Source organism: Chamaea fasciata, unplaced genomic scaffold, assembly GCF_029207755.1.
Source record: "Chamaea fasciata isolate MVZ Bird 193981 ecotype frontalis unplaced genomic scaffold, bChaFas1.0.hap1 SCAF_30, whole genome shotgun sequence".
NCBI classification, from domain to species: Eukaryota; Metazoa; Chordata; class Aves; order Passeriformes; family Sylviidae; genus Chamaea; species Chamaea fasciata.
The window spans coordinates 1,697,958-1,724,486 of NW_027094115.1; the positions used below are offsets into that span (position 1 = coordinate 1,697,958).

Sequence of the window (26,529 nt, forward strand, 5' to 3'; positions counted from 1 at the left end):
TTGCAAAACACATATGCTCTCTAAACAACTGAAATCAGAGTGTAAACTCTTTGAAATTATTTACCATGGAGATGTGAATTCTATGTGTCTAAGCAAATGCTTTCTTCATGGGATGCTGCACTAAAAAGTTTTTTTCTGTATCATTTTTGCACCTTATTCTGAGCTATTCACATCTGTGTTGTAGTGTGTCTAAAGTTCCAGCTGTTATGGATGGGCTGTTAGCTTCAGCTGTTTAAATTCTAACTAGTGGCAGATGCCAGACAGTAATTTCTAATGAATTCTGGATTCTAGAAGGGAGCTCTCTGCTGTTCATGTTTTGTATTTATCTAGTGTTTCATTTCTACTGCACATGATAAAATATCTTCTCTTTTCCCACTTTCAGAAACCAATTCTTCATCGGAAGAGGCGGGTCCGCAAGCGTAAGCACCACAACAGCAGCGTTGTCACTGAAACAATCTCAGAAACCACAGAAGTGCTGGATGAACCATTTGAGGACTCAGACTCTGAACGACCAATGCCTCAATTAGAGCCTACATTTGAGATTGAGGAGGAGGAAGAGGAGGAGGAGGAGGATGAAGAGGAAGAGAGTGAGCTTTCATCCACTGGATACTTTCGGCACTTAGCCCAACCAGACACACTCAGGCATAGACCTTCTTCTAAAAGGAAGTCCAGAGATGAGGAGGAGTCTGATGACAATAATGGTATGTATGGTGGTACACTGGTGTGAGTTTGACAGATTGTGTCGGATGATAACAGTTCATTACAGAACCAGCTGCTTTCTTTGACTTGTAACTTCCAGCTGAAATGTAGGTTAGGCATAAAATACCAGATAAACTAGCCTCAGACATTCCCTGGTTTGATGAAAATGTGGTGCGTACATTTAACTATCTTATTGGCCATGACCTGATCCCAGGCTATCCTTTTGATTCAGCTTTCCTAATGGAATTGGTATCTGTGATTGTGGAAAAACCTATGCAGCAGAGTCACTTACAGAAGTAAAATGGAAATGAACTGACAAGCCCCCAATTTTCCACAACAAAGGGAAATATTAAATTGTCTCTTCTGACATCCTCTTCTTCATCACATTGCATGTTCACCCTCTCAGCTTCTCATATCTCCTTAAAGTTCTCTGAACCTTCAGTTCATAAAACAAAATAATTTGGTTGTGACTGGTTGCTTAGAGTCCGCTGACAATTCAGAAAATGCAGCTGTCGTTCAGATACTCCATTAGCAATCTTCTTTTTTGGCTATTAGATGTCCTGTTGTTTTGATGGGCTACACAGTGCAAAGCAGTCAGTGAAATAAAAATGAACAACACCAACAAGTATGGTGCCATGATCCCACAAGAAGATATTGTTGCCTCATTAATTGATGACTTTCAATTAGGCTGTGGTTACCAGAGAATAGGTTTTCTTTCAAAGTACTTTAATGCTAAAAGCATTAATACAATAATAGCCAGGTTTACCATTTATTTAGCATCAGTTACCCTTAAATCCTTACCAAAGCATAAAACTAGATTTAGTGCATATAACTAGATTTAGTGCAAACTTGTGCAGACAGCATTAAGTTTCCTTGGTGGGAATACATGCACAGTCATCTTACACCATTAGTTTTTTAAATTTTTGTTGTGATTAGATTACTCATTACATACATTTTTGTGATACTCCAGCACCATTAATAAGACTATGGAGTCGGAGACAGATCTGTTAGATCAGTTGTTTTAAGTCCATTTCATTTGTGCTCTTCTGTGTGTTTTATGGCGGAGATGCAGTGGAATCCCCATTTAGAGATTCCACTTATGCATATTTTTATAAAATAAATCAGTGATTTTTAACTATCTTTTGCAGACTACAAGTAGTCCTTTAAGTGCCCAGGGATCAAAAATGGTACTTGGAAAGCCACGGTTTTAACTCACACCCTTTTTATGCTACAGTGATAAATTTCTGGCTCACCTACTTTGTAAATACTTGTCATTTAGTGCTTTCTGCTCCCTTGTCTCACTTCTGTTGCTATTTTTTTTTCCTGAACTTCTGCAAATTGGTCATAACTTCAGAAGTAATAAAGTAGTAACCATATTATTTCAGGGTATTGCTGGTCCTGACATCCCACTGTATCTGGTGGCTGCTTTTGCCTTCAGTGCAGATGCCTTTGCATATACAAACTAAAACTGTAATGCTTTTAGAGAAAATACAATGTGCTGTCAGTTACATAAACATGTTCATCATAAGCAACTGGCTTTTGATAAAAAATTAGGCTGGGTGAGAGGGACAGCACTGCCTTATGACAATTCAAAAATACAATGTTGCAGCAATTAACAAATGGCTCAGATTTAGACTATTTTAATCATAACTGTGAGGTAGGAATGTTTATAGAAATTAGAAAAATTTTGGAGGTTTTCCCATCACTACAGAAACCTGCTTGTGATTATTTTTTTCTTTTTCTTTTTTTTAACTTTCTGATTCAGGGCCAGATTTTTCTGCTGAGAACTTGGTGTCTAGCTGAGACAATGCATTGAAAGAGTTTTAAGATTTCCCTGAAATGCAAAATTGCAGTTTCTTTAATAGGTGTCTGATGAAAATTTGGATTGGTTCTGATTGCTGTCAGGACAGCAGTGAGAATGGATAGTGTAGGGTGGTGACTTGAGGCCAGTTTTTATTAAGGGTTAGGCATTCTGGAAGACAGAAGGTGTTCTGTGGTGTCAAAAACCAAGTTTGTTTTCCTATAGTCTACCAAATCTGTGCAATTTGACTAGTGTTGTGTAGGGGAAGATGAAGCTTGGTAATGGCTGAGCTGTATTATTTTGCTTTTCCTAGCTTTTCATGTAAGTTTTACTGTGAATGTGATAAATCTGATCCTCTGTAGTAGATACAAAATGTGGAAGACAGGAAAGAGAAATAGTGATGAGTTTTTTTAAGAGGTGGATTTTATTTCTAGGGGTTTAAGTGTTAATGCTTTAATAAATATTATGAAAATAACGTTACCTTCTTCCTGTACAACAGTAGTTTGACTGACTGTGACAGATCCTTTCTTTTCTTTATCCACATTCCAAATATTTATTTTTGGATGACATAAGAAGCTGTTGATTTTTCAATTCAGTTTTCATTTTTTAATACCCAGAATTTTTTCAGAATGCTTATCATTGGAGGGAGGTATTTAAAGTAAATGCCTGTCTGAGCAAAGGGCAATAGTAACTCTGCTTTTTACAGTTGTATAAAATGTCACTGACTGTCCTAATTGATAGATTCAAACCAATATTAATTCAGGGAATGCCTTATACTAGTCAGTAAGTTCTCAGTACGTGATTGCATTCCTTTCTGACTATATAAGCTCTGAACCTATTTGAGTGTTTGTAAAGTCACTGAAATGCAAATCCTGCTCCATCAAATAAAAGATGTAAGAGAAATTCAGCTTCCTGTTAATGATTTCCTCAATTAAAAAAATTACTTGCCAAATTCAGGAATCTGTGTATTTCTATTGGCATTAAAAAGCATAAGGCTATGAAAAAAGTGAAAATACTTCCTTTCTTAAGCAGATGCACAGATCTAAATGGAAACATGCTTTTATTGCAACTTCATATGTTCCTGTATGTTGCAGCACGTTCATTTGTGAACGTATTTTATAAATAAAATTTGTGTTTTCAGGACTTTATTATATAGCTGAGAGCTTAATTTGAATTGTGCATTAAAGGCTCAGAGCTTTGAACATGGAAAATCTTGAAAACAGTGATGTTCTTAGAAAGTAATGTGCAACGTGCTGCTAATGAGCAGACCTTGATCCTTCTAAACTGATATTTCTAAGCAAATAAATAAATACTAATAAATATCTAAGCTAATATTGAAAGTTGATAAACATATTGGGCATGCTTGGGAAGGCTTCCATGAATGCTTAGGTCAAACAAAAATGTTTGAACAGTGTCTTTAAATTTGTATTTTCAGGTAATCCACCCTTGAAACCGTTATCCATGCTGAGGAATAGTGATGCAAAAGATTCTTCGCTTGAGCCAGATACTTCCACACCTATGAAAAAGAAGAAGGGATGGCCAAAAGGGAAAAGCCGAAAACCAGTCCACTGGAAGAAAAGACCCGGTCGAAAACCAGGTTTTAAACTGAACCGGGAAGAGATGCCACTATCAGTTCAGGATGAAATAGTTGATGAAGTGGTAGCTAATTCAAAACCAGGGCGTAAGGCCAAAATTTCAGATAAAGAGGAATGTGTTGAACAGAAAGACCTGCCTCTCACTGAAGAAAGGAAAGAGGAAGATGTGAATATGGAAGCAGAAGAGATAGGAGAGGGAGAAGAGGAAGATATAGCCAGCAGTGAAGTAAGAGCAGTTTCCCCTGTGGACAGCAACAGCAGTCCAGTGCCGGAAGTAAAAGAGCCTGAGATAGAAGAGGAAGTAGAGGAGAAGCCACGGATTTTAGAAGAGCAGAGGCAATCAGAAGAAGAGCAGCAAGAATTAGACGAACCTGAACATGACCATGAGGAAGAAGAGGAAGTTACAGTAGTGACAAATCAAAATGAAGATCATGATGCTGATGATGAAGATGATGGTCATGCAGAATCTTTGAAGAAAAAAGAATTGGAGGAGCAGTCTGTTAAAGAAGGGGTGAAGGAGGAGCCTCAGGTGCAAGAATGTTTTTTAGAAACAAGCATACCAAGCAGTAGAGAAGATGCAAAAGAAAAAGATGAAGCAGAGGCAGATTCTGAGGAAGAGCAGGCTTCCAATGAGACATCAGTGGGTTCAGAGCATGTCCCTGGGTCTGAAGATGATCATGAAGAAGAGCAAAGTAATAAAGAGGGGTTAATTGAATTAAAGGAAGAGGAGGAGATTCCTCATAGTGAACTAGATCTTGAAACTGTTCAAGCAGTCCAGTCCTTGACACAGGAGGAAAGCAATGAGCATGATGTAGCTTACCAGGACTGTGAGGAAACTCTTGCAGCTTGTCAGACTTTGCAGAGTTATACCCAGACTGAGGAGGATCCTCAGATATCAATGGTTGAAGATTGCCAGGCCTCAGAACACAACAGTCCAATATCCTCAGTTCAGTCCCACCCCAGCCAGTCTGTGCGTTCTGTCAGCAGCCCAAATGTGCCTGCTCTGGAGAGCAGTTACACACAGATAAGTCCTGAACAAGGATCCCTGTCCGCACCCTCTATGCAGAACATGGAGACCAGCCCCATGATGGATGTGCCTTCAGTATCGGACCACTCTCAGCAGGTGGTGGATAGTGGCTTCAGTGACCTTGGCAGCATTGAGAGCACTACAGAGAATTATGAAAACCCCAGCAGCTATGACTCCACTATGGGAGGCAGCATTTGTGGAAATAACTCTTCCCAGAGCAGCTGTTCGTATGGAGGACTGTCTTCTTCTAGCAGCCTCACTCAGAACAGCTGTGTTGTCACTCAGCAAATGGCAAACATTGGCAGCAGTTGCAGCATGATGCAGCAAAACAGTGTCCAGCCTGCAGCAAACTGTAATATCAAGTCACCTCAGAGCTGTGTAGTAGAAAGGCCCCCAAGTAACCAGCAACCAACAACACAGCCACAGCAGCAGCAGCCTCAGTCCCAGCAGCCACAGCCCCCACCTCCACCCCAGCAGCAACCTCCATTATCTCAGTGTAGCATGAACAACAGCTTCACCCCGGCACCTATGATCATGGAAATACCCGAATCAGGCAGCACTGGTAACATAAGTATCTATGAGAGGATTCCAGGGGATTTTGGTGCTGGGAGCTATTCGCAACCATCAGCCACATTCAGTTTAGCCAAGTTGCAGCAGCTGACAAACACCATTATGGACCCTCATGCCATGCCTTATAGCCATTCTCCTGCTGTGACTTCCTATGCAACCAGCGTTTCTCTTTCCAACACAGGGCTGGCGCAGCTAGCTCCCTCTCACCCCCTGGCTGGCACCCCACAAGCACAAGCCACTATGACACCCCCTCCAAACCTGGCATCCACCACCATGAACCTCACGTCACCTCTGCTTCAGTGTAATATGTCTGCTACCAATATTGGTATTCCCCATACCCAGAGGCTGCAGGGGCAGATGCCAGTCAAGGGGCACATTTCCATCCGCTCCAAATCAGCCCCCCTGCCCTCAGCAACCGCACACCAGCAGCAGCTGTACGGCCGCAGCCCCCCCACCGTCGCCATGCAGGCTGGGCCTCGGACCTTGGCTGTGCAGCGGGGCATGAACATGGGAGTCAACCTGATGCCAACCACCCCGTACAACGTGAACTCCATGAATATGAACACCCTGAATGCCATGAACAGCTACAGAATGACACAGCCCATGATGAACAGCAGTTACCATAGTAACCCTGCCTACATGAATCAGACAGCACAGTATCCTATGCAGATGCAGATGGGAATGATGGGGAGCCAGGCCTATACCCAGCAGCCTATGCAGCCAAATCCTCATGGAAACATGATGTACACTGGCCCCTCCCATCACAGCTACATGAATGCTGCTGGGGTGCCCAAGCAGTCTCTTAATGGACCATACATGAGAAGATGAGCAAGATCAACTTGCATCCTAAAAACTGAAATAAATATAAATAAAGGAACCTTTTATACTGACGAACCAGAGAAAATGGACCTTTTTCCAGTTAAAATATTGCTGTAGATTTAGAGGGATTTTCTTTGGTTTATTTTATTTTTTAGGAAGCCTGTCTTTATTTTTTTGATTTTTGTTTGTTTGTTTTTCTTTTCTTCACAATCGTCAAACATTTTACAGCTAAAATCACTTACAGATGTTTTTTAGAGGGGAAACATGCACAAAATCTTCTCATAATTTAAAAAGAGCCTTACTTTGCTAACAAAGTGGACAGACTATGTGTAACGTGAAATCATCTTCTAAATTTGATTTTCAGTGTATATCCTTTTCCCTCCCCTGTGCCCCTCTGTATGCAGTTCCTAGTGCTGCAGCCATGTAAAATGTTTGACATCTCAAAGAAAAACAACCCTTCCCTCTAAACCCCACCTAACATTTCCTACTTCTAGCAGGAGGCACTTATTGAGAGATTTGGAAGGGGACACAGAGGATAAATGAAGATCTTTATTTCTGCAAGTCAGGAAAAATCTTTAATTTTCCTTGACTCCCTCACCCTCAGTAAAATTTGGAGTTAGGTGTAAACAATGAACCATTCACATTGGTGTTTTTGTAGATGAGTTAATTGAAGTTGTATGTTTTATGCTGAAAATATAATGTAACTTTAAAATTATCCCATTCACCACCCAGACATGCACATGAACACACGTGTATGCATGCACACATTCTGTCACTGAACTGCTGGAAGCATCTCAAGAGAGAACTTGTTCTGTATCCCTTCAGCAGTCGTGAAGAGGACAGGGTGAGTAATGGTCTGTTAGCACAAGAAAATGGTTACAGGCTCTTCTGGTGACCTGCGGGTCAGCCACAGCTCTGAGATCCCAGACTGCTTTAGCACCTACTTGGAAATGCTGAGGGTTTTGGTTCTGAGCCTTTGAGTCAGACTGAGCTCAGAAGCAGCTGTTTCCAGTTAATCTCTTGGCTTGGGAAATGCTGGAAGAAAAGGTGTGCATTTGGTTACTGGGATGAGAACCCTGTGGTGGTGCTTGTCACTCTTCCATTCCTGGTCTGGGGCAGGAAGTTGCTGAATGTGCCGCTTTCTGGGGGTCAGTGATGTTTTTCCTGATTCTCTTACTGTATTTGATATCCACTTTATAGGAATAGCCACACATTGGATCTAGTGTGGGAAAAGAAGGGAATCGGCCTCTTTTACAGCAGTGAAACCGTCCCAACACCATAGCAGGATCTAGGCGGCAGGATTTTGCTGTTTATTACTGCAAAATCCAATTTACATTAATTTTGGCTACACTGCTGGCATGTCACCCAATACAAAAAGGGACAACCCTTTAATGTAAAGTTCTTTTTTTTATTGTATATGAAGTAGAAATGCAGACACATTAATAAGACTAATTCATTTTTTTTTTAAACCAAAAGAATCTAAAAGTTGGGGTTTCTTCAGATGCACTAAAATGGACTTTCCTCCAGTAACTGCTAACCCTAAAAGGCAGAATTCAAAGGACTTCCCCTTTTTATTTCTGTTTAGTTTTGAGCATGTACAAGGCTGTGTAGGACCCCATTTCTCTGTATATACTATTCCAGTTCCAAATAACCCGTGTAGAAAGCGCACTGTGCTGCCCTCTCTTCTTAGATCTTCAGCTGTGTCGCTGCTTCCTGGGGGTGGGGGTGGGTCTGAGACAGGAGGAGAAGCTGTTGAAACAAGGGCCATGAATTTAGTTTGTTTGCCTTTATGTTTGGTTTGGTTTTGTATGGGTTTTTTTATCAATTGGGCAGCTCCCTTTTCCACAAACCTTTGTGACTGTAGAACTATTGTAGAAAAAAAAAAGTTCTTTTCTATATATAAAAAGAAATTATCCAACGCAGTAATATTGGTACCTACCATTTTTTCACTTCTGTTTAAAAAAAAATGTATTTTTAGCAAGATAACTTGGGTAATCTTCTAAAAGAAATTAAAAACTCACTGTTAGTGACTTCGATGCCTTTTAAAAATAAGAGCTTTTTCATTTCATTCCATCTTAAAATTTTTTATCTTTGTTGTAGAATATTAAAAACTATTTTAAGAAAGATAAAATTCTCTTTAAAGAGATCTCTAGAGTGTGTGAATAGGAGCTCCAGATGCCTCTAAAAGCCGCATGTACAAATGAAGCTGAGTCTATTCCTGTCTGTTTATATTTGCTTTTCCTGTTTTGTAATCTCTTTGTACTTTGTTCATGGTGACTTGTAAGCTAAGGGGAAGGGGGTGCCTAGATGCCTTTGTAATTCTCCATGTCATACGCTCCTGGCTGGATGGTCTCCCTTCCTCTCCTTGTATGTAATATCACTTTTTTTTCCCTTTCTAGCAAGTACTTTCAAAAGAACTCTGTACATTTTAACATAAAAAAATAAATTATGTTGAGCCATTTTGGATGTCAGTTGTGCGTGTAAATTTTTTTTCTTCCATTTGAGTGGTGAATGCTGTCCCTGATACTTGGTCCTGGGAGTATGATTCCCTGTGGGCCTGCTCAGCTAAAAGAGAATTCACTTATGAGCTCTCTTGTTCATGTTAATTTTTGTCTAGAATTTCTAATTAAAGAAAAATTAAGAAGAACAAACTTGAAGCTTTTCCAGAAATCACCAGCTTCAAATGCGTCTCTGCCAAGGCTGGCCAAAACCAAGTGTGGTCCTGGTTTTTGTCAGCTTCTGTTTGTGATTTTGACTTGCGTGCTTTAAAACCGGCAGTTTGTGTTTGAAGTTTCCCCCATCCCGTTCAGGTGCTCTTTCATGTGGAGTGAGAGTCTCGAATAGGAGGAGAACGAGACATTGTACCCAGGAACGTTTGCCCAGCAGCTTTAAGGCACAGTTGGATCATTGGGGCGCCATCCCGCTGTGTCACTGCGCGTTTCTCCACAAGCTCAGAGCTCTGACAACGCTAGAGGGAAGCACAGTTCCAGCGTGTGTGTGGGATCGATGCAGGTACGAGTTTCCCCGTGACAAGCACGATAAGCCTCGGGGAAGAACCACTGCCTGGGGCCTCCTGTGGCCCGAGGGCTGACCCGAGCCATGTAAAGACCCAGTGGCCACTAGAACCTTCCAAAGGCTTTTCCACAGACGTGTTGTCACAAGGTTGTCTTCAAGAAGGCAAGCTGTTTATAAAAAGCATTATTTGATTAAATAGGCTGCATTTTTAGCTGGTTGTTCATTAAAAAATAACAACAAAAAACCCAGCCTCAGTTTGTGTAGGCCAACTTGGTGACAACTACACTTGGGAGCCATGAACAAGGTGACCTCTTTTATAGAATCTAGTCCAACAAACTATCAAATCCAACCATTAGAGAATGACTAAATAGGGGAAGGGGGCAGGGGGGAATGTTGAAGGGGTTTGTGTTGGGGTTTTTTTTTTGGTTTGTTTTTCTTTTGAGTGAGTTGCCAAGCCAAAACGGGTTTGAAATCCGGCTGTCTTGAAGAGCAAGAACCTTTGGTACCGCAGAGCACAGTGTGAACAGCTGCTCCTGCAGGTTCTGCGGTGCCATGGCCAGGTATCATACTGTGGACCGGGGGAGAGTTGCTCTGTTCAACACTGTCAGGTTTGTTCTAAATCAGTTGATAGGTGAACCAAAATGTCTGCTTCCATGCTTCTCAGTGTGCAAGGAAGAGTTTGAATGCAACTTAGAGCAACAAACTACTGTCTGGGACACTAGAGTTGTGGTTCTTGAAAGATACTAACTGAAAGGAGAATGATCTTAAAGGGTTACGGCCGTTCTGAAAGCTCATCAGTGAGATAATTCAGAAAAAGCTAAAAAGAACTGAACCATCTTAATTAGCTCAGGGAAAGAGCTCCTTGCTGAGATCTGATCTCTGCAAGTAACAGAGGAATGCAGATTGACTGAGGCAGACCAAGTTTACAGCAGCTGAGGTGAGGTCTGCAGCATCTTTTATCTTCACAGCTTGTCAGCCGGAATAATTTACCTAAAAATAGATGCTTGAAGTTGAGCTTTGAATGTAAAATTCTTTTGCCCCGAATACAGAGAATCTCAGCAACTTCACCAAACATTCATTTTTTCACGTAGAGCAAGGCAGGACTCCAGCTACATGCTTAATCTCTTGAAACAACTGCAGTACCTTGCGGAGAGTCAGGAGTGCGTTCCCATGCTTCCTTCCTTAAGGGAGGTTCTATTCTGTTGGACAGCTCTGTATGTGAAACTGGCACATAATGACCTTGTTCAATTTGTGTCATAATTTTCCTAAGGGTTCCTCTGTCAGTGTTTGTGTGGTCTCCCTTGCCAAATACTTTGCCCTTTGAACTCTAGATAGTGACTGTTGTCAGTGTTTGTCATTTGTGTCACATAGTAGAATCCCTGGATGTGACTGAGGTAACAGACTTATCATAGTCAAAATAATCTATTTTCAAGGGGAAAGTGATAAATATGGTGCTGTGTGAAAAATAATTAAGTAAAATTCTTGAAAAATTTCTACTAACATATTAGCTAATACATGCACATGGTACATTTCAGCTAAAGGAGAAAGTCTGTTTACTGAAACTCAGTCATCCTGTATTTCCCTATTTTACCCAATAGCAACAAGCAGTAACAAGAGGTCATCTGCAATTCTAGATACTTCCCAAACAACTTCTCCAAAGAAGATAAAAGTCACTGTTGGACAAAAAAAAAAAAAAAAATTATGTGGTGAGTTAAGTGGAATGACTAAGTCCATTTCCTACTTTTCCTGTCCTGAGTCCTGCATGAATGGTGAAGACAATGATCTTTTGTTTATGTGCAGCAGATCTCTAGGGTCTCTTTTTTTTACCAACCATATACCAACAGCACATAGAAGCTTGATATCAGTCATAGGCCAAATGCTTCCTAACTGAGCACGTCCTAAGCATAAGACCCTGCTCAGGACAATCTTATGTGTATGGCAGAGGTACCTACTTCCAGTTAACTTGACTTTTAAATCATGCTGTCAAAATTCAAGACAGATGTTTGAAAAACAGGCACCACTGCTACCAAAGACCTTTCAGTTGGCATGCTGCTTCCCCCCATCAGAGAGCTAAGCATCAATTCAAATCCTGGCAGCTAGGGAGGTACCAAGACAGCAGCTCTGAACCTAGAATTTGGTAGGGATTAAATCCTCTCTGGTATCTTGGGGGAAAGGTAAAAGGGTGTCACATAGGAAGAACTGAATTGTGACTGGTCAGCAGATTTCCTGGACCAGGGCATCAGCCAGTCCTGCTGGGAGGAGCTATTTCTGGGGGAGCAGGTTCCAGTTGCTGTGTGTCCCCTTCTGATAAAAATCTTCTGCAGTCTGAAGTAGGCAAGACTGCAGTTACTTTAGGAGTGTCCTTGTCCTCCTTTGCATTGTGTTAGTGAGCATGCTCTTGAGACCAAAGCAAATCACAGAAGTTGGTCTGCAGAAAGTGATCAGAACTGCCTGAGTATATACAGCAAGGGGTCAGCAGGTGATGGCTGAAAGGCTGGGGACAAAGGAGAGCACTCAAAAAAACCCATGTCTTTAGAGGCCATTGCAGACACCCTTGATCATCTCTCTGTCTATCCAGCTGTGAGACAGGCTCTTTGATCTGTTTGGAAACCTGATTGCTGTCCACAAGAACCTTCACCATGGATTCTGCACAGGGCTCAGGAAGTCCAAGCAGCAAATATTGGTGCAGAAGGAAGATTGAAGAAGGGAATTGAGATGTTACAGGGTAGCACTGTCTGGAAGCTCTGACAGCTTATGTACAGCTGCACATAACTGCGTTATAGCCAGGGTCCGAAAAATACAAAATTGCTCTAGGTAAGGTGATAAGAAAAATGAGTTTAAACAGGGAAGTATTTCTAGTCTTAGAAAAGTGCAACTATCTTTCTCAGCTGCACTGGTAAAAGCTATTCATCTACTGAAGTTCACCTTTTCTGAGGAAGGCAGATAATGCTTTTGGTGTCTTTCAGGCTATATCTGAAGTACATTAGATCAATAATCCCCCCCTCTAATTTACAGATGGAATCTGAACCTGGGACTGTCTGAAGTCCTGCTAGCTAATTCTCTGCTCTGCTTTGTGGGAGGGCAGGGACTTAGTGGTATTTTGTAATTCATGTGTCTAGTGGTTTTCCAAGTCATGATTAGTTATGCAGTAATGCACCGATCCACAGGGGCAGGAGTTTAGGATCAATGCTATGGCCAGGAACAGTATTTTGAAAAGTTCTCTGCATCTCATCTTCCCTTCAGCACCCCTTTCCAGCATTCTGATGAGCCTGTGCTTTAAGGGCCTCCAGAGGAGGAGACTGGGCCCAAACCATAGAATCATAGAGTCAGAATAGTTTGGATTGGAAGGGACATTAAAGATCATCCTATTCCAACTCCCTGCTGTGTACAGGGACACCTTTCACTAGGGCATGTTGCTCCAAGCTCCATCCAGCCTGGCCTTGAACATTTCCAGGGATGGGGCAATCACAAATTCCCTGGGCAACCAGTGACAGTACCTCACCACCTTTACAGGGAAGAATTTTTATCTAGACCTATTCTCTGTCAGTGTGAAGTCATTCTCCCTTGTCCTGTCACTACATTCTCTTGTGAAACATCCTTCTCCATCTTTCTTGTAGGCTCCCTTCAGGTACTGGAAGGCTGCAATTGGGTCGCCCCTAAACCTTCTCTTTTCCAGGCTGAACAAACCTAGTTCTCAGTCTCTCCTTGTAGCTCCATCATATTCAATAGTCTGCGATGGACCTATCCTTCCAAAATTTCTCTGCCTCATTTATTTCTTTGTTTTCACAGCAGTCCATAGGAGTGGATTCCACAATTCATTTTTATGTTGAATAGAAAGATATTTCTACTCAACATAAAAATGTTGATAGTAAGAAAGATAGTAGAAACCCTCCACGGAGGTGGGTTTTTTTTTTTGGTTATTTTAAATATGCTCTCTCTGATTCTGCTTTGTGTGTAAAATAATGATTTTCTTTTTTCACTTTGCATCTTCTCTGTATCAGTCACAATTTTCTGGGCTCCATTATTGCCTTTCTTTCAGTCTGGAGTTTCTCTGCTATCATGTTCAGTCCCTTCCACGTATCACAGAACTGCAGAATGAGTGAGGCTGGAAGAACATCTGGCAGTCATTTGCTCCAACCCCTGCTCTCGTGGGGTCACCTAAAGCAAAGGGCATACAATCCTAATGCAATTCTGTGGTGATACAGAACTGCCTCCTGGACTGTCTGCCTGCTAGTACGTGGGAGATTCCTTCAAGCCTCACCAAACGCAGTTTGTGCTTCTTGGTAGAATCATTAGAATCTTTTCATTATTTTTGTTCAAATGAGTGCCTCATTGTGCATTAAACAGAATGGCAGCCAAGCATCTAAGTAAATGTGTCTGGAGGCTGTATCAGGTATAAGCCTGCAGGCAAAGCTGAAGAACATTAGGCTAGCTATGCCTAAGCATATCCAGACTCCAAGACTAGAGTCAAGATGTTCTTAGGCATAGTCCAAGAGTGGCACTCAACTAGTTAAAGAGTCTGCACTTGCAGAATAGCCTGCGAATGGCATGAGGCTTTCTTTGATTTGGCAGCTAAGTACATCCATATTAATGAGACTTGCACCACCTCTGAAAAGTATGTCCCACTACAGTTCAGAAGCTACAGTTCTGCACTATGCTGTTAACTTGGAATATTATAGTCCATGCTGGTTTTGTGAGTAACTTCTTTCTTAGATGGCTTTTAAAACTCTACCCTTTGAGTTCATTAAGTGTCCCTATTCTTTAATGCTGCTGCTTTTTATTCCAGCCCTTTGGAGTATCTGGTAACTCTGCACAAGGCTGTCTGGAAAAGGAAACGAGAAATAGAAAAGTGAGGTCTCACACATTCCCCTTCACATGCTTTTACTGTGCAGAAAGCGCACAGTGCCTGATGCATAAGCCAGCAAACAGGTTAGCAGGTTAAAAGCAGCAGTGACAAAATAAAAAGCTTTCCAAGAGACTCCTAGGCTCAACAAACTGGTTGAAGTGCCCAGAGCTGGTGGGGTCTGCTCCTAGTTCCCAGAGTAAACTTAGGAATTTTGCTTTTTATCAGCTGAGGCGTTTCAACTGCATGCCCACAGTGTCCTCCGAAGCTGCGAGCATGCAAAGCCTGACTAGCCTCAGCATCTCGTTCTTCAGTTCCAGGTTACTCGCCTGCTCCCTCTGCCCTGGCTTATAAGGAGTTAAGAGGTGGGATCTGTGTGTAGGAGGAGGCTGTGTCCTGCCGCAGACAGGCAGAGGGCGGGGGCTCCTGCTGACTGATGCCGTAGAGAGGAGTCTGCGGCGCGCTTTCTTGACATCGGGGATTAAAAAAAAAAAAAAAAGAATGCCTGTGCCAAAGCCTGGAGTGCAGCACAGCCATCCCTTGGGTGTCCGTGTGCCGGCCCTGGCACGGAGTGAGCCTGGATTCTGAAGTCTGACCCTGCTTAAACCTTGGAACCTGCAAGGCAGGACTCGAGCAAAGGCTCTGACGTCCTTGCTGGTCATGCAAGGAGCTCAGAGTGGCCCCTGGCACTGAGCGGTTGATGCCCAGACTGGTTGAGTACATCTGCTGGGAAACCAGGCTGTGGCATATAGCAGAACTTGGTGTCATTCCTGAGTTCCCTGTTTTGAAAGATTAGGAAATTCCACAGGAAGAATTGCAAACTAACAGCTGATTTAGGATGCAAAGTCCAACGTCTAGAAGTGAGGCGCTCCCAGTGTGTTATGGTTAATTTTGACAACTGCCTCCTGTGCACCTGTTGTTGAGCAAAGGTAATGTTTTCTCAGCCTCATACGGCCTGTGAAGGACTAGTGGAGGAGGCTCAATTAGGGTGATAGTCCTATTGTGCTCCCTGCTCCCTTCTGTCTGTGGTGCGTTTTAACTCTGCAGCTTCTATTTAATTTTGTGGGTTATTTTGTTCATGAGCATGGACAGAACACTGCTATAAAAAGATGTGCAGCTGTATCTAGATTTGAGTGTATTATTTATCAGTGTGGGTAAAATATACAGAACTAAAGCATTACTAGGAAACACATTGTAAAATTTTACAATTTCCTATTCTTAATATTTTATGAGGACCTTCTCTGTATTATCAGTCATCATATTCTTTAAAAACTATATGATGTGCCAGTCGTTTTTCCGTATTTTAGCACACTCCTTGGTCTATGGGTGAAGCAGCAGAACTGGAGAAACTTCAAAGGGAAAAGAAACAAAGGGAAAAAAATGCAAGAAAACTTACTCTACCAGAAAAATGATCTATAGTGTCTGTACTATTAAGTTTGCATCTCAGCTTCTTGCCAGTCTAAATAACCTGTGACTGACAGGTAGTTGCTGAGGAATTGACATTAATCCCTGCTTTGCCATCTTTAAATGCAAAGGGACCATTGCTGCCTAGAATCTGGGGAGCTGGTTCCAGAAAAGTGCAGCATTTGCAGAGCTTCCACCTGTGCAGACAGTTTCCCCATGGGTTTGCACCTTGGCAATGTTTTTTCCAAGGGACAAGAATTGAACTGATAAAGGCAGGGCTGCCCAGAAGTGCCTGAACAGATAAGAACACTTTGCTGCAGGTGATGGTGTGGTCCCACACTGAAAACCCCATCCCACTGTTATCCTGGCCCCCTTACACACTGGTGCCGTTTGCAGGAACCAAAGTCGCTCCTCCAGGCCTCACCCCTAGATTCCAACATGGAATTGTTTATTGTTTTGGAAGACAGCTGCAGGTGAAATGTGGGGCTGTGTGTGGAGAAGGGATAGCTGACTCTCTAGGTACCCTCAGAGAGGATTTGAGCTCTGGTGATGCCTGGGTGGGCAGGAGCTGGTAGCTTGGGTTTACTTAGCTGCTGCTGTGTAAAGAGCAGACTGAACCCTTCATTTCTATCTCCTGTTCACAGCTAAGATCCCTCCCCTCCTCTTGCTGCTCACTCAGCGGAGAGATGCAAGGAGGAAAGGATGCTGCTAAGCTGCACTTTGCTCCAGTACTTGGCACATCCTTTGCAGTATCGGCTGTTTTCTGAGCTGAGATGCTGCCTTCCTGCTAACGGATGCAGCCATTCCCTGATTGCTCCCTTTGAAAGAAGATGGAATCGTAACCCAGAGAGTGAGTGAGTGATGCGGCTGCTGCACAGAGACTGACTGTGAGGAAGAAAATTGGAGAGACTGGAATATGTGCCTCCCTCAGCAGCACTGCAGTGGTAAAGCCCCTGACTGAATACATGCAGGTTACTGTTCTTTAGGCGTTTCTACAGAGAACTCAGGAGTCGGTTGAAATGCATCGGCCTCCTTTTTCACTGCTTCTCTATTGTCATCATGCATTAATTGCTGGGAGTTATTTTCCTTCCTGTAGCTGACTGCCTGCATCTCTTCTCATACTGCAGGAGAAACAGTGAGGGAGAGAGCACAGCACCAATCCAGTGTCCTGTCCCACAAGAAGGCTTCTGCATGATGTGCCAGCGCAGTCAGGGGCTGCTGCAATGGTGCATAGAACCTCTGGAACAGCTGGATTTGGGATTATTAATGGTTTATAAAGGTGTCCCAGACTGCATCTAGCAACTACCTGGAGACATCGGCTGTCCTCTGGGGCTTACTGATTGCTTTCAATTTTCCTCCCATTACTGCTTTCACACTCATCTGGGTCGACAGCATTTGAGTGAGGGGAACGTACTTCCTTGGCCGGGAATTGGAGGGTGCTGCACGGAAAGTGCAGTTGTAAGCTCTGGAGGGGACTGCAGTCTGACCAGCCATGGCTCAAGCAGCTAAGCAGCTGAAGAAAATCAAAGATATTGAGGCTCAGGCTCTGCAGGAGCAGAAGGAGAAGGAAGAATCCAATCGCAAGCGCAGGAACCGTTCTCGGGACCGGAAGAAAAAGGTCAGTGGCAGTGGGGCAAGCAGCCCTATGTCCAGGTGTCTGTGGTTGCGACAGTGAGTGCTGTTTGTGTTTGGGGGGATTGGAGGGTGGGGAGAGAATGACAGAAAGGAAGCCTGGTCCCTGTACAAACCTGTGTGCAGTCAGCACAAGAAACAGTTTGTCAAACAGAGGACAACTTTCGGGACCAGAAATCTGCTGTTTACCCTGACAGCTTGCAGGGAGCGGGGGGAGGGAGGGAGGGAGCGCAGATATAAAAAAGCCCAATGAAGGGGAAAGGGAAGTGAGGGGTTTATCAGTGCAGCTTAATGGACTCACTCAGCCCAGTAATAGATTTGATCTCTCAGATAAAATTGCTGGTTTCTAGCTTCCTTCAGTTTCCCACAATCGCTTTTTGTGTTCAAAGCTTAGGGACAAGAGACCCCCACCCCTTTCTCTAGTGAAGGACTAGTTTTGATGTCCACTCCATCCCTTGCTTAATCTGCACCAGAATACTGAAACCAGGGCATAGCAGGAGCAGACCCCTAACAGAGAAGGCATTTTTGTGCAGAGGTCTGTGGGTTCTGCTGCTCCTGAGAGCAGGCTATATTTGTGCATGGGATGTGGGTCATCCTTCTCTGCTGGCAGCAGGTGAGGGGGATCAGGGGCAACGAAGAAGTGTCTGTCCCTTCTGCTGACACCAGCATGCTGGAGCCTGGGGTCTGCCGGCTGTTTCAAGCTGTAGCTCCTCTCTGGAAAGTCGCTGCCAGTTTTTTCTTGCTGCCAGCTTCCTGCACGAGTGGGCATGTTGCTAAGATAGCTTTGCTGCCCCTTGAAGACCTCTTGAATCTGAATGTTCTTCTCCCAGCAGGGTCTGAGGGTATATCTGCTATGCACTAGTGCAGAAAGGCAGTGAGGAGAAAGGTGAAACCAAGGATAATAAAGGATATATCTGATTGGAGGTTATGATACAGGAATTCTTAGGTGGGCTTCTCCTCTGCCTTTATCCATAGAGTTGGAGACTTCCATGTGCCCCTGTGAGCAGGAGCGTCACAGTGGAGCTCTGCTGTTGGAGCATCTTCGTAGCTGGACCCTGAGAGTACTGAGGAGAATCTTGCTTTACTTAAAGCTGGGCCAGGATTGCCTGGAGAAATTTGTGTCCACAAAGAGCAGCTCCTCAGGAGGAGATCAGTGGACATATCAAGACAGATGTGAGGTCTGCAGGCAGCAACTGGGGCGTTGAATGTGGGGGTCATTCAGCTGCCACACTGTCATGTTGGATGCCGCCTTCTCCAGTGATAATAATTGCTCGGTGCCTTCAGGTCCATGGCTGTTCCCTGCAGGGCCTCTTGTACTGGAAGCTGATAGAGCAGCCTGCCTCTCACATTGCCAGAGGGCATTAAAGGGGATCTGATGTGAAGAACCATCAAATCAGGACATTCTTCTATTGGGCCAGCTGTCTCTTGTTAGCCCCTGCCCCAAAGCCTCAGTGTGAGGGTGACGAGAAATGAGAAAGTGACAATGTTTTTCCTGTGCAAGTCTCCTTGGGGCCAAGCAGAGGCCTACCAGGATGTATCGGAATCTCTCATTCTGTTTTGCTGCAGCAGTTGTGGGAGTTTGGTTTGGGTTAGGTCAGTGTCTGTTCGTGCCGCGTGAGCCTGCATGGAACTCGTGTCATGTCCATGCCAAGGGCCCTTGCACTGGCTGTTGGAATGTACTGAAACCACTGTGGTGTCACTGGCTCCTTCTGTTCCTCTGCTAGTGCCTGTCCGCTGTATCTTGCTTTGTACACAGACACAGGCTCTTTGGGGCAGAGGCTGTTCATTCACTTGATGTTTGTACAGTGCAGGGTATCAGTGTCTTGATATCTGGTTGAGCCCACCAAGCATAGCTGCAATGAAGGTTAGTTGAGGCATGACTTACGATTCAGGGAAGTCTTAGCATGACACAAACCAGAGAAGATGGCCAGAGGGAAGGGGATGAGGGTCTCAGAAGAGGTATCTTCTCACCCCAATCCATGTGAGCTAGTGTTGTGAGCTGTTATGTCTTCAGTTTAGTACCCATTAGCATTTCCTGGAATTTTTGTTGTATGTGTTGTATGTGTCCCATGAACTGCACGGTTATATCCTGCAAGAACCTTGTATTCTGTGTTACTTGGAGGCAGTGAGTTCCGTTTTTTAATGCTGTGTTGCCGAAAAACCTTCTCCTTGGACCATGATTGTAATTGTCACTTTCCAGTTTCCGTAGAAATTTCTTGGGTTTTTTATTAAGGGCATGTAACGATAATCTAATTGACCTTGTACTGTCCAGTTTTGTGTTCTCTACCTCTTGTTTGTCTCTTGGCACAAGGACAGTCCAGACGTATAACCTTGTCGCTCCTCTAATATTCCCTGCACCCAGCCTTTGTAACTCAAGATGATGACAGTTGAGCTTTCATTTGACAGGGGCTGCATCAAGGATTTAAGGAACAGTACCTAGTCACTCATCCATGCTTTCTGTCCAGCCCAGGGCGTACTTCTGCCTTGGGCAGAGCTGCCACATGAAACAGCCAGGCATGTCCTGAAGTGTTCCTGCTCTGTGTGCTCTGCAGAGTGGCAGGAGGTTGTCTGCATCTTAGGATGATCCCAGAGAGCTAGTGTTCAATAGTCCTGTGTGTTCCCACATTTAGTGCAAGTGCTGAACTGTGAGGACTTATCAGGGCTGTGGCATGATGTGTTAGTGACTTCTGATGATGCCCTGCAGACAGGAAGGTGTGAAAGAGAGCAGAAGTGAGCAGAAGAGAGTGTGAATTAACAGAAGTTCACTGCTATTAGAGAATGTGCCAAGCATCATCTGGGTTGGCTTCTTGCTGTTCCTGCTGCAGGATTGTAGCTTCAAATCTCTGTGCATTTTCCTTAGATGGGCGGCTTATAGGGGACCAGAGCTGTTCTGTCATCACGGCAGGGCTGCACGTGGAGTTTCTGATGTGACCATCTGCACTGACAGGCACGATATCTGTGCTGTGGATGCAGCTATATGTTTCTTTTTTTTTAGTTTTGAGAGGCAGTGATAGTCAAGAACACTTCCTTCCTTTCCCTGCAGATGTGGTAAGGCTACCTTGGCAGGAAGCCCTCACTGGGAAGTCATGCAGAGCACTTCAAAGACACAGTCCTGTCTTTGCCAGGGTCAGTGGGCAGCAGCAAAACACATTGGGAAAGTGATGTTCTGACACTGATTATGAGGCAGCTCTGTAGCTTGTTATGTGAACACAGTTATCGAGTCTTTTTTGAGTTGCATGTGACTTACTGTAGTTATGTATTAAAGATAGAAAATGAACCAAATCCCTTGCCAGGAATTCTGGAAGCATTGGCAGAGTCACCAAATGGGTTGTAAGAAAGGGCCCAAACTGTCCAACCCCCAAACACAATGGCTGGTGGCACTGTAACCTGACATGCTTTGACTGAGACTGATAAATAAAAGTTAGTACTTCTATGAAAGTCTTTCTTTCTGTAGAAGTGTACTTATTCTGGTACTGAATCCAGCCAAATATTTAGTCAAGCATAAACAGGGGCAGACACCTTCATCTGTCTCTCCACAAAGATGCAGATTCCAGCTGCGCTTCTCAGTGGACATACAGGATTCATGGAGCAGGAGGCTGGAACCTCTAAAATGTCTATGACAAGAGTACTCTACAGAAAATAGCAAGAGGACTTCAGTAACAGCAGCAGTGCCAATAATGTCCAAAGAACTCGTCAAGTGCACATGTGAGCATACTCAGTCTGTGTGCAGCATAACTGGGGCTGCAGTATTGAATAATAATCTAACCAAAAGCTTGAAGGGAAATTCTTGTGATGATTCCTATCAGTGTTTAAATTAATAGTATGAAAGAGGCAATACATCCTCTCAGTACATTCAGAGCAAACTGAAGGGAAGGTACAATGTGGAGCAAACCTCTTTTTCTGCTTCTGTCTACTTTCTTTGTCTCCCAAGTGTTCAAGGGTAAGACAATCTCTTGTTATGGATTTGTAGAGCATCTCCCACAATGCATTCTTGAATAGTAAGTGATTCCTAATAAGAAACTCACTGCATAAAACTCCTTGGCTTTTTCCTAGTTGATAGTTTCCTGAAAGCAGCACGCAGACCAGCCTGAGGGCTCATGGATCTCCACATTACACTCTGGCACCTATCCTTAGTGCTGTTTTGCTTCTGCATGCTGCAGCAGGAAATGTTTTAGTGCTCAGGATTACACACTGAAATACGTCCTGCCAGGAGAGGCTGGGAGCATGCTTTGGAGAAGGGAGACAAGAAATATGTGAGAGTGGGTTTGAATTTTGTGGGAAAGCGAGAGCAAGGTGTTTCCATTTGGCAGGAGCCCTTCCATTTGGCAGAGTGAGAGCTCTTCCTCCAGCTGCAGTGAAATGGTGGGAAAGAACTAAGGGAGGAGAGAGGATCAAGTGACCCCCTTCCTACATTCAAGCGTGGATAAGAGATAAATGTGGGAAATTAAATGGCTGATAACAACTGCCAGAAGAAACTCCAAGCTGAGGTGTGTGAGGTGACTGGGGAGGGGCAACACTGAGATAACTGCGATGATGTGGAAGATGCCGATGAGGATGCTTTGACATGGATTAATTTTTCCATCCTTTGGAAGCTAGGGAAATGTGGTAATTAGAACAAGTCAGGAAGGGTTTGGACACAAACTCAATCAGACAGAGGAGCAATTGCGGATGATTCCTTAGAAGGGCAGTTTAACAGTCATACAGGGTGACCACACTTGTGCTTGTTGTGTGACAAGCAGAAGAGGTCACTCAATGACTGTTCACTGATAGGGTGTATCAGGGTGGTCTGAGCTTAGGATTCTGAGACAGAAAATCAAGACACCTCTGTCAGAATTATGCAATAAGCACACGAGAAACTGGGGTGAGAAATCGCTGCTGGAGTGCTGCCAAGGAGCAGCCACTGGGTCTGTTCTCTCTGCTCGCCTGCATCCTTTCAAATGGCTGTTTCTTTGCAGCAGCCTTCAGCTTGCGCTGGGTTTAGAGAGCATGCAGAGAAAAGAGTGATGGACAGGAGGGCATAGGATTTCAGCAGACTCAGCTGCAGGTGACTCAGAACATCCCCATGATAACTGGACTTCTGAGCTCCACTGTGTCCTGCTCCCATGGATATCCAGCTACTGTACCATCGCTGGATTAGGCTGCTGAGATTCTTGCATTCAGTGGCAGTAGATCCTGCCAGAGATGTGACATGGCTGTCAGCCACCGGGGTCTTCATTAGCTGCTGGGAGGTGTGCTGGTATCTTACCTGCAAGCTGCAGCTCAGCAGCAGGGGAAAGGACCATGCCGCCTGCAGAATCTTAGAGCACAAGAGCTGCTCTGTCTCCTTTCCCCGTGATGGGGGGGGGTGAACAGGAGCAGAATATGGGCATCTGTATGTGAGGGGTGTTGGGTAGGAGCAGAATCCACTGCTGCAGGGATTTGCTGGTGAGAGAAAGTGCTGGGGGAATGTTGGTGCTATTCTGCACTGCTGCTCTGCAGGCTCTTAAATTATTCAGGTAATAACAGCATCTGTATGTGCTTGGTGAGCCCACTGTGCTGAAATGAGGTGAGCAGTATCTGAAACCTTGTAGCATTTAGAAATATGCTCCAGGAGCAAGTTCTTTCAAGCTGTGCCCTGTCCTCTGTGCCTGGCACCTCAGCCAGGATGTCTGCCCCAGGAGGGCACTGGCTGAATGCAGGGATGAACCCTGCCTGGAGCAAATACTTGCAGGAGGGTGAGCACAAAGAACAGTGCCTTCATAAAAGTCCTGCATGTGACAGCCTGATGGGCTTAGTCTATCCACCATAGGAAACCGCTGGCAACATGGTGAAGCTGAGGTACAGCAAGCTAGATCTGAGCTCAAAGGAAAGCAGAATTACAGAGTGCTAAAATTAGAAGTTTAGTCTGAATTATGCTAATTTGTTTTAATTGTCTAAGTGTGTCAAGGTTCTTCAGAAATGTAACTTTTCTGTGGTGGTCTGGAAAGGTACAGCATCACTGGTGGTAGGATGGAAGGATGGATCAAGGGTGGTAGAGGTTTCTGGGTTCCCTGGCCTACTTATATCTTTCTTGCAGTCCTCACCTCCAGCTCTCAAAATGCCACGAGGGTAGGTTCTGAGAGCTTTAGCTCTGGATTGAATAGACCAGCCTTGTTAAGACCTTCAATGAGTAGAGGGCAGCTTCCTAGGTGGAGGGAAGTTCCTGACACCTTCTGTCTCTAAGGGCACTTCTCGGCATGACAGTACCATCTGAAAATTCACATTTTCTTTCACAGATGATTATGTCATGTTTTGAGCCTCAACTCTGCAAAGCAGCAGCAAAAATTCAAGGTCTCTTTCTATTTGCAAACCAGATTTTGCTGACTGGGTGAAACTTTAAGCCGGAGCCTTACATCTCTGTGTAGGGGCTGCGAGTGTAGGGGACTGTGTTAAATCTATGGCTTCAAAATGTCACGTCCTCAGTGAAAAATCTACAGCACAGACAAAGCAGCAGGTATTCACTGAAGTGTCTTGGGAGGCGGAAGGAGAGAACGCAGCAGCAGGAGAGCATTTAGAAAACAGATGAGGTTTCTATATTTATACAGAGATGAGGAAGGAAGGAGAGAGTGTGCGCGCGCATGTTTGTGTGTGTGTGTGGCCAGGCCACCGGGAAGATTCCTGTTTAAGAGAAAAGGTACTCCAGCAAGATAGCAATCAGAAGTGAAGGCTATGGTCCGTCACTACGCTGTGACTGCGGTGACAGGACTTTGCAGGCTTTGTAGGATGCATTCATGTGCCTATGCTGAAACTTTTAAATGGGAAATGCAGAGAACAGCACACTGAAACCCTTTGCAGAATATAAACTATGTTTGATTTTTAACCAGTGTGATAGTCTCCGCAAAGGAATAATAAACATTGTCACCTTCTTACAGTGTCATTTCTCCAGCAAACTAAGGTGTCCAGATACTCTGCAGGAGATGCAGTGTATTGAGTCCATTCATGATGCCATGCTTGGACTGAAGAGCATTGTGTCTTTCCCAGGACTTGCTGATTACAACACCAAAGAATATGATAAATACTATGAGAATGTGCTTTGCTAGGAGATGCCTGCATGGGATCAGTATTTGTCCTAAAGGCTTTAATTTTCTATACTTTTTCATTCTTCAGCTCTTTTCCTGGCAGAATCATCTCAGCTCACAGTGACAGTAGGTTTGGTCCAGGCAAGAATTGCTCAGTGGAGCATGGCGTGGCAGCTCTCTTTACATGCAGCTTGGACGTGCCACTGCACTGATGGATAGCAATGTGCTCCTGTTAAAGAGCAGCATGATGGTCAGCAGGCTGACCCCCTTTCTGTGAGGACTGGGAAAAAATGCTTCCTGTCAGCCTGCTGTCAAATGGCTGTGGAGCTGAGGTTCCAGTAAGAGGAGATGCAGTGTCACAGGGCAAAAGTATAAAATATCTGTTGCCCACCAGTACTGTATTAGCAAAACTGCTTTTCAAAACTTGTGGACTCATCCCTGCTTGTTTTGAGACGTGCTTCTCAGACCTGTCAGGGAAGTCCTCCAAGGCCAGCAGCAGTTCAATTAGGTGTAGCAAAAATACCTTCTCTCCATTCAAAATGTGATGCAGCAGCATTTGCTGTCTCCTGACAACATTTCACAGGGATCAGCAGCACTTGCCTACAGGGCCTCTCAGCACGTTGTGTGGCACCACCATCATTTTCAGCACAGTGTCAATGAGGGACATTTATTCTGCCTTTCCTGTATAGCCAGACACTGTGGGTAAATTGCAGATATTTGAGAAGAGGAGCTGACATCTTTCACTGATTCACTTTGCTTTAAAGTCATGCCTTAGAGCTAAGAAAGCTGTGAAGACACTTGGAGCAGCTGATTGAGAGGCTCTGCTCACAGCTGCAATAGTGATGCAACTTCCTCATGAAACTGGGAGATAAGGTTCATCACTGAGAAGGGGCATTGCATGTTGAGAGCTTTAGTCTGAACAGACTTTTTCTCTGTAGAGGTGGTGTGGTTTTTGTCTCTTTTGTTAGGAATAAATGCAGCATTTTGCCTGGAGAAAATGCACCATAATAAGATATGGATCTGTAGTTTGTTCTTGACAGTAAAAACCTATTGCAAAACACTGAGGGGAAAAAAAAAAAAGAAAAAAAAAAGAAAAAAAAAAAGAGAGATCAGAAGAGGAAGAGGCTTCAGAGTTTCCTTTACTGTTCTTTGGAGATTTCTGGGGGAAAAAAAACAAACACCACAAATGAAGCACGTAACACGATTTTTGTCCTCTTTCTGGAGCTGGAGCTGCAGCTGCTGCAGTCAGCTCTCCACCCTCAAGCTGTCTGCTGTTTACTGCCAAGCTTTGCCAGCAGGTTGCTGGGATAATATTAGGCTTTTTAAATGACAAAAAGTGCCTGGAAAATAGATATATATACAATTTTTCATTTACATTAAAAGAGGTATATGAGTTGCCAGTGATCTGATTGGGAGGTGCCAAGAAACAACAAAGAATCAAGGAATCTCTTTAAGTGCCCAACCATGAAATCACGGACCTAATTTTGGTTATGTTTTTAAAGACCAGCATGAATAAACATGTTTGGAGGATGTTATGCCTCTGAAGGAGCACTAAGGGTTACAATAAAGTAGGAGGAGAGAGAGTAAAATGCTGGAGGCTTCCAGCAGGCCCATGTTCCAAACTATGGTCAGCAGGTAACACAGCAAAGCACCTGTAATAGAACTGGTATTCTCTCATATCTGCCAGAGGGCATCCTAGCTAAAGTGGTTTCTCACTCTCTGCCTGCTGGCAGGTGAGAACGGCTTGTCTTTTCTGTTGAAAAGAACTTGAAGAAGTCAAAACAGGAAATAATAGGATTTCTTTACTGTTTAATTCCATTCACAGACAAGCACAGCCTTAGTAGTCCCTGTAAAGCAGATACTTAGACTCTCTCAAGAAGAGGAGGAAATCTAAAGTTTTAGGTTGAACTGCTTTTGTGAGCCTGATATCCAGCATCCTCTACAGTTGCTGCCAAAGATGCCATGATGCTTCTCACAATAAAGTGTTTGTGCATGGATTGACTCTTCTGTTCAGCAAAAATCTTTCTTAGGTAACTGCATGCTGTTTCTTTCAGGCCACTTGTTTCCCCAGCTCCTAGAGCTCTCTG

At 43.9% G+C, this 26,529-nt stretch overlaps 2 protein-coding genes across 5 annotated transcripts in view; both read left to right on the plus strand.

Annotated features, from left to right (window-relative positions):
• KAT6A (lysine acetyltransferase 6A) overlaps positions 1-8,977 on the plus strand; it is a 36,736-nt gene extending 27,759 nt beyond the window's left edge. The window contains exons 17-18 of the mRNA XM_066206413.1: positions 383-701; positions 3,936-8,977. Coding sequence (XP_066062510.1) covers positions 383-701; positions 3,936-6,520 — 2,904 coding nt within the window. The 3' untranslated portion in view covers positions 6,521-8,977. The remainder of the gene's footprint in view (positions 1-382; positions 702-3,935) is intronic.
• Positions 8,978-17,161: 8,184 nt separating this feature from the next.
• Positions 17,162-26,529, plus strand: part of ANK1 (ankyrin 1) — a 52,904-nt gene continuing 43,536 nt past the window's right edge. The window contains exon 1 of one of the 4 annotated variants that reach the window (XM_066206353.1): positions 17,162-17,391. In XM_066206353.1, coding sequence (XP_066062450.1) covers positions 17,266-17,391 — 126 coding nt within the window. In that variant the 5' untranslated portion in view covers positions 17,162-17,265. The remainder of the gene's footprint in view (positions 17,392-26,529) is intronic. The other 3 variants (XM_066206352.1, XM_066206349.1, XM_066206350.1) reach the window with 3 other exon arrangements.